The sequence below is a fragment of the Cibotium barometz genome, chromosome 49 (genome assembly GCF_041138505.1).
Source record: "Cibotium barometz isolate CiBa-2024 chromosome 49, ASM4113850v1, whole genome shotgun sequence".
NCBI classification, from domain to species: Eukaryota; Viridiplantae; Streptophyta; class Polypodiopsida; order Cyatheales; family Cibotiaceae; genus Cibotium; species Cibotium barometz.
Window position 1 is genome coordinate 30,552,766 of NC_141094.1, and position 8,084 is coordinate 30,560,849.

The 8,084-nt window shown below is 35.8% G+C and overlaps 1 protein-coding gene across 1 annotated transcript; it reads left to right on the top strand.

Annotated features, from left to right (window-relative positions):
• Positions 1-2,796: 2,796 nt before the first annotated feature.
• Positions 2,797-3,949, top strand: LOC147610480 (uncharacterized). Its single transcript, XM_086786487.1, has one exon. The coding sequence runs from the start codon at positions 2,863-2,865 to the stop codon at positions 3,751-3,753; it is 891 nt and encodes a 296-aa protein (XP_086642613.1). The 5' UTR covers positions 2,797-2,862; the 3' UTR covers positions 3,754-3,949.
• The last annotated feature ends 4,135 nt before the right edge of the window (positions 3,950-8,084 follow it).

Sequence of the window (8,084 nt, forward strand, 5' to 3'; positions counted from 1 at the left end):
CATAAAAAGGTATTTTTTAAACCATAAAATGTTCCAAAAATTTCCTTAATAATTAGAAAAAACTCCTAAAAATTGTAAAAATTTAGAAAATCCATTCTACTAAAAAATACCCATAATAGCATGTGCGGTATTTTGGTAATTTTTTTATAAAATGCTTATTTTAATCATAAAAATAGAGAAAAATAGCATTTCCACTCACGAAATTTTCCCGCAAGGTCGACACGTCCATTAAAATTGAGAAGCATGCATTCCGACCACCATATTGACGTTCCACATGCATAGGTTACCAAAACCAACCAAACAATAACACCTTTTGCTTAGTAAATGTTAAAATTTACTTTAAAAATTTACTAAAATTTTGGTATAATGAGAGAAAAAACATCAAAAATTAACTAGAGACTGCTCCGATACCACTATTAAAATCCCATAGATCTCTCTAGTTAATTACTATACATAAACATGCATAAACCAGGCATATACACATTCACCCAACCACCCCTGAGCCTAAGGGTGCACACATAAATACAATGAAGTACCATATACCTTACCTTGGTGTCCCATACCACCAAGAGATATGACTTCATTCCAGCAGCACATAGCTCTAGCATGAAATGGCAAGAGAGTAGATACAATGCTCTACACAACAGAACATTCCTTTTGAGAGTACCCCATGTCCCTATTATATTAGAAAGCACTCAAGTGACTCTTGACCTTCCATTTCCAGAGTGACTCTTGGCCTTCCATTTCCATGTGTGACCCTTGATTGTCTGACCCTAACCTCCACCCAAGGTTAGGGCTAATCCTAGTCCCACTAGAGCATGTTCCCATGCTCCCATGCTAAAAGCCTAGGGTGGGTTAGCATCCTAGTATATGCATATATAATATGCACATAACAATGCTAGGTAACATGCCACACCATTTGGTGATATCGGGTAGAGTGCGAAAGGTGGCAAGGCTTCATATAAAAAGCATGGCTGAGACTCATCTTCGCCAACCAATGAATGAGGTGCCTCCACCATTGCCACATGAGGAAGAAGAGAATCTCTTCATGGACGACATGGTGAATGACTTCTTTGGATGGGAGGTCATAGATGATAATAAGCAAGCTCCAATGTCACAAAAGGAGGAAACCACTTGTGATGAGAGGTAGAGATTTGTTTGAGGCATGGAGAAGCACCCCCAATCCACCACCTGATGAGATGCAGTCTAGACACTCAATCTTCTTTCAACTTCCATATTGGTGTGACATGAAGATCGATTGTCTCTTAGATCCCATGCATATCTTCAAGAATGCGGGGACAAATATTTAGGACCATTTAATTGGTAAAAGAGATATTATAAAGGGTGCAAGAAGGGGGATGACTTATAAAATACTGGATGCCTTTAAAGTGCATGGCCAATTGAAACTGAGAGTGTTAACATGGTCCTACCAAAGTCACCATGGTTATATTAACCAAGGAGCACAATAAGGTGAAAAGTGTGATTGCCTCTTTCGTACACCAACGAGGGGAATGTATTCATTGAAGGGTTCCTTCACAAAGACCAAAAACAAAGGAGAGGTACAATTATATGGCCTCAAGACACATGATTTTGGTACAAGATATTATAGGTATATAAATATTCTCTTATTCATTTTCTCTTTATGATACATAATTTGTAGGCTCATATACTAGCTTCCAATTTTTTCTATGCATGTTTATTCTTCCAATTGCTATAGTTAGTTGTGGAGACAAGAAGGTGAGAGATACTATCTACAAAATGGGAAGCTTGGTGAGGTATGAATCTTCTCTTCAATTCACTAGCTAAGTTATATTGCATATTCGGTATTCTCATACTCTCACACGTTATGTATAATAAATATTACACATGATCGCTATATATGTGGATACATGTACTTAAAGGATATAGATCCTACATCCATTGAGATGGCTCGTCTCAATGCTATTGAGGTAGTGTGTATGATCAATGACAACTTTCCTAGAACAACTCTGACTAGCCAATTACAATGATGACGAGCACTCGAAATCCAATGAGGATTCCGATTAGCCACCTCTTCTTTGATAACTTTTTTGTATACATGGCCAAAGGCCTGACAATTCATGAAATATAATACATTTTGGGCTTACTTGCATTCTTTTCAATCTATGTATTTTTCATGTTTATGTTTGTATCACAAAACTTTGACTCTGAATTAATTTTAAAAAAAGAGTTGGGGCGGCGGACAGTGGGGAGTCTTGTGCAGACTCCCCAGTCTGCCCTAGCTTTTTTTAATTGCGTAGTACTTTTGCGGAGCAGCAAAATAAACTGCTATTTTCGCTACTTGGCAGGCGAACCCGTTGAGCGAAAATAACAGTTTTTTTAGCAGTGAAAATAACCTGACATCTCTCTATCCTTCTAGTTATAAAAGCGCTGTTATTTTCACTGCTACATCCTCATTCTGTTCTGCTTGAAAAAAGAAAACCACATATTCAAGTGTAATTGTACCGACAAGAATTAAGAAAAACTTGTTGAGATTTTAAGTAGCCCTTAAACTTGAAGTAACCCTTATTTTAAGGAATGATTTTTTTTCATATTCTTTAGCTACAGAACGGGCATATAGCAGAGAGAGAGAGAGAGAGAGAGAGATGTAGGAAACAAAAATAGATTTAAGTGTTGTGCTTATTTTTGATTGGTTGAAAGAAAACACATTTTTTTTTCTATCACGGTGGCACACTGCAGTGTGAATGCGCCCAACTCGCTCCTGGATTTCTTTGAGTGTGTACAAGCAATGAATGATGGGGAAGAGGTGCGACCATTCAAGAGCTCTGGAGAGAGAGAAGGAAGGTCCGCCAGCCAGCCAGCCAGCGAGCCAGCCTTCCAGCCATGAACACCACGGAGTTCTTCGAGAGGGAGAAGGAAAATATGTCGACGGCGGCGGCGGCGGCGGCGGCAGGCTACGACGAGTTCACGAGGGAGGGAAGGGTGAGGGTGGAGCGTCTATCCGATTATTTCTGGCTTCCGCCAAGCCTTCCAATAGCGAAGAAAATCGAGGGTCCGCGCATCCGTCTCACCGTTCCTTTCCTAGAGCACCGCATGCTGCCAGCAGACCGCCTCGCCTACATGAGCGTGCTGCAGAAGCTCGACACTGAATTCCCCGAAACTCTCAAATCATTATCGAAGCGTAGCAGCCTGCTTTTCTACAGGCGCCTCCATGAGTTCAACAACGAGAGTATTTGGAATATTGAGAGAGAGGACCCCCTCGCATTGCGTGCAATCACCACTGCATGCGAGCTGCTGTCTTTACATCTCGCCATTCAAAGGTTCACCTATTTGTTTAATCGGACCATGTCCTATGCCGTCACTAAATACATGGCCATGGCGCTCCAGAACCCTAAATCCCCCGCCTTGAGAGGATTCATGGTCCATAAAATCGAGCCGTGGTTGAATTATTTCGAGCGCCGCTGTCTGACGGTAGACAAATACGTTGTATTTGAGAATCACCAGCGAATATACGACCTCGGAGAGTGGGACAGGATAGATTTTCTGCTGCATCAGCAAGAAGAGGGGCAGGATGAAGAGGAGCAGGAAGAAGATGGTGGGGATGAACAGGAAGAAGATGATGGAGATGAACATGAAGAGGACGAAGGAGACGAAAATTTTCAACAAATTGAAGATGATGATCAGAATGAGTACGATGAAGAATGGACCACCGCGAGACCGAACTATGGCAGGTACGAAGCCGTGTATGATTGGGTCTCGAAGAATTTATTTTGAGAAAAAACGTGTACCCACACTCAAAGCCATGCATATTGACCTAGAATGCCCACATTCAACCAAACCATGCATACTGACCTAGACTGCCCACATTCAACCATTCATATACAAAGGTAGAGTCCCATCCATACATGGGAAAACACATGGTGATTGGACAACACTTCTGCCCTTCCTAAAGCTTTCTCCCCAAAATTGGCTTGTAAGCCCTCTAGGAGATACCCTAATTTTGATCCTCTCAAGACTCTGACATTAGGATTCTTTTTAGCTCTAGACCCTAATGTTTTAGCAGAAAGCATCTAGACCCTAATGTTTGTTCCATACTGCAATTAAACCATCCTTGATGTGATGAGGCTAAACTCAAGAGAGCCTTTTTGAATTGGCCACTTCACACACTAGTCGTGCTAATGAAGTGTCAGTTTTAGGTTCATTTTATGGTTCTTCCATGGCCACTAATAGTCTTTACGAGATGCTTAGTACTATTCTCGGCCTTATATATCTCTACAATGCATGAGATTCTCGAAAGCCTTCTAAACCTTATATAGTGAGAATGGTGCCTATGCTGACATGCCTAAGAATAACAAGAGTTTGGTAGGCTATTGCTCAAATCATTTCAACTTATAATGGCAACTTACATGTTCTCACTATAAGGCTAATGTCCTTCTAGCCTTTTTGACTCCGAAAATTAAAATTGTAGAACAACTCCATAATCTTGATTCCATACCCTTAGTGGTAATTACAAAAACAAAGAAACTAACTCATGTAGGTAAAAGTTAATGTTAGCCGATATGTGGGGGATCTACAGTACAAGATTTTTTGAGATTTTAGTCAAGAAAGAGAACTTTATGTATGTGTACTTACAGAAAAACTAATGAGAAATAAGTTTGCAACTCATACAAAGCCAAAATATATTCAGCTTCAACTCGCTTACCTTCATAAAGTGTAAAAGCCTTTTCTCATTTTCATGGACTTGAATATTGTAAATTATTGACAACCATGTGTGATTGGACAAATTAGAAGATTCTATAAAAGGGCTAAATAATCTACAAAAAAAAACATTGTTTAGTTTCAATTTAAAAAGTGCAAAAGCTTTTTCTTTTTTTCATAAGACTTGAATATTGTAAATTATTGACAAGCATGTATGATTGGACAAATTAGAAGTTTCTATGAAAGGGCTAGATACTCCACATAAAAAGCATTGTTTAGTTTCAATAATTTGCAAAGATGAAGGTTGGCCAAATTTTTTTAAATAAGAGTCAAGCTCGTGATTTTTCCAAAGGACTAAGGCATTGTCTCGAGAGAATTGTTTCATAGCATCTAGAATAAGTCGTTCTCTCTCTTGTTTTCCAAAGGATCAAAGCATTTTTTCAAAAAATTAGTTCTCTCTCTTTGTGTATCATCTCTCTATCTCTCTTCCACACACACACACACACACACACACACACACAGGGCACATGAACAAAAATTTGTGTAGTATACACATGCAAACAAAAACATAACTGCATCACAAAAACAAGTGTTGCAAATACAGTAAAATAATTAAAATTAACATTCAAGTAGCCATAATATTCAAGGTGTAATACTTTAAAACTTACTCGTTTTATCTTTATGGGTTTTTTAAAAGAAAATTGAGACAAAAGAGAAGAAGAAAGTGAAGGGGAAGAAAGGATCAAAGCATTTTTTTTAAGAAAATTAGTTCTCTCGCTTTGTGTATCATCTCTCTATCTCTCTATCTCTCTTCTCCACACACACACACACACACACACATGCACATGAACAAAAATTTGTGTAGTATACACATGCAAACAAAAACATAACTGCATCACAGAAACAAGTGTTGCAAATACAGTAAAATAATTAAAATTAACATTCAAGTAGCCATAATATTCAAGGTGTAATACTTTAAAACTTACTCAATTTATCTTTATGGGGTTTTAAAGAAAATTTAGACAAAAGAGAAGAATAAAGTGAAGGGGAAGAAGAAGATGGAAGAATAAGTTTTTTATTTTTAAAATTAAATTTGGGATTTCTATTTGGAAAAAAATATGTTTCGATTGGGAGTGTTTAGATTCATTTCAAATGTTTCGTATGTTTTGTGTTTCATTGTGACAAAATGGGTTTTCATGTGACTATATGTGGATGATGTTAATCTCCTGTAGAAGCTACAATAGAAACATGGGATTAAATCTAAAATGTCAAGGAATAAATTTTTAAAGGAATTAAAAAAAAGAGGCATATAAAACATTTGTGATTTGGATTTGTTCACCACTATAAGTGAATCTTCAAGATTATATTGTGATGTTGATTTGTTATTGTCAATAATCATTTCCAAAGTGAGTAGTGGGTGCTTTAAAGGCAATGTGCCACTTATGCATTAGCTTGCTAACACTTTTTATCATGGACTCCTTGTACATACTTGGTAGTATTGTGTCTATCAAATTTTCCAAACAAATTGTTTCGTTATGCTTGTTTATCGTATGATTGCAAAAAGAGTCTATCCATGGAATCCTCAAGTTTGGTGTCTGTGGACCAAATTTGAACATGTAGAATAGGACTGATTTTCCTTCTTTTAAAACTTGGATGTGCCAAACAATATATATGCGTGTCTCTCATCATTACTATGACATATTAAGACTAGAGAGTTGAGATGTATGTTTTGATCACTTTTGAAAGTTGACCGTGCAATAATTTAAGATATTATAATTTCCTAGTTCATACTCGACAACAATTGAAAAACAAAATATCTTATTTAACACTAGTTTGGTGATAGACAGAGAAGTGTCCGTGGACATATTTATGTCCTCTTTACTAACCAAGTTTATGAAATTATTTAGAACACGTGGATATTTCAAATCAAAGGTTTCCTTTTTTCATATCATCAAGTATATAGGGTCACATTGGTTACCTCTAGGCTTTTCAATTTCATTAGAATTCACAGGCCAAATTACAATCATAATACAAAGCTGTTTGGACTATATTTGGATCAAAGGCCTTAATTAGCCAATTTTTCATTGCTTTCCAAAGTTTTTGGATGTGCATTGCTTCAGAAACATATATATGGTGTAATGTAATCCATCTTAGGCTTAAGAATCAATTAAAAGTCTAAAATTTAAGTCTTAATGAAAGCTATAAGGTATTTAGTTGTCTTAAAAAAAAATAACTTTGAGGAATTTTATAGCTAATCAAACAATTATAGACTAGAACCAAATCTTGTACACATGTTATGTACAATGTTATGCTTTGATGGTGCATTTTGTGAGAGCCAATCACATATACACCGATCATTTTAGGCACTTTGTTTTAGATGAAAGTCTACTAAATTTGAACCATATCTATTACTATAGAATAAGAGACTACTTCACGCATTTTTAAACATCTCATAAGGCTATAAGTGGAATATCTAGTCATTTTATGTAATAATAAACACTATTTTTGTAATTTTCTTACTAGATAAATATAATCAAGGGTTTATATACATTGTTTTGTTATCAATGCAGTTTTGAAAGTTGAGACCATTAGCTTGTCTTCTAACAAAATTGAAATGTTTAGATATGTATTCTGGAGGGATCGATTACTTTAGTGGAGAAATTGATTTATTAGTATAACTAAAGTAAATCATCATATAAGCTCACACTATTTTTGTATTTTGGGTGTGAAAGAATCAACAACTAAAAAGAGATTCCAAGAAGTAAATTTAATTGAATTAATTATTATTAATTTTTTAAATCATGAAAAATCTATCTCTAATATCTTAAATACTATGTAATATTTAGGAGAAATTTATAATTAGTCCAGATTTAGGAACCAAATTTGTAAATTGGTAACCTATTTGGGTTATAGTGATGGATATACCTCTACTTATGGTGATTCATCAATTATATTTAAGGTTATTTTTATTAATTTAATAATTTTCTAAGGTTTTGCACATTCATGAAGACATGCCTTAGAAGAGAAATGTTAAAATACCACTCCCATTCACAAGATATGGGTGTTTTAGCAAACCCCTGAAAAGACATATTAATGTCATGTTGAGCTATGAAACTAGTGTTAACCTTGAGCCTCCCTATTTCTAGATTTTCTTATAGTATCAAACTCATCTTGATTTGTGCACAAGGAATAGAATAAATCAAATTTCTTTAGTTTTTTTTAAATTCCTTGTTTGGTAAATAGAGGGTTTTCTTCTAAAAATATGTTAAAAAAAAGAAGAACTCAGTGTCCTGTCTTGAAACCAATTTTTTATCCATCCTTTAATGTTTTATCTGCCATTTAAATAAAACAAGGTAAGTGTATTTTGTACTAATCCCACTCATCCTTTAGGATGCGTATAATAAGCA

Excerpts from the sequence above, each read along its gene's own strand:
- LOC147610480 (XM_086786487.1), top strand. The coding sequence starts at position 2,863 with ATGAACACCACGGAGTTCTTCGAGAGGGAGAAGGAAAATATGTCGACG.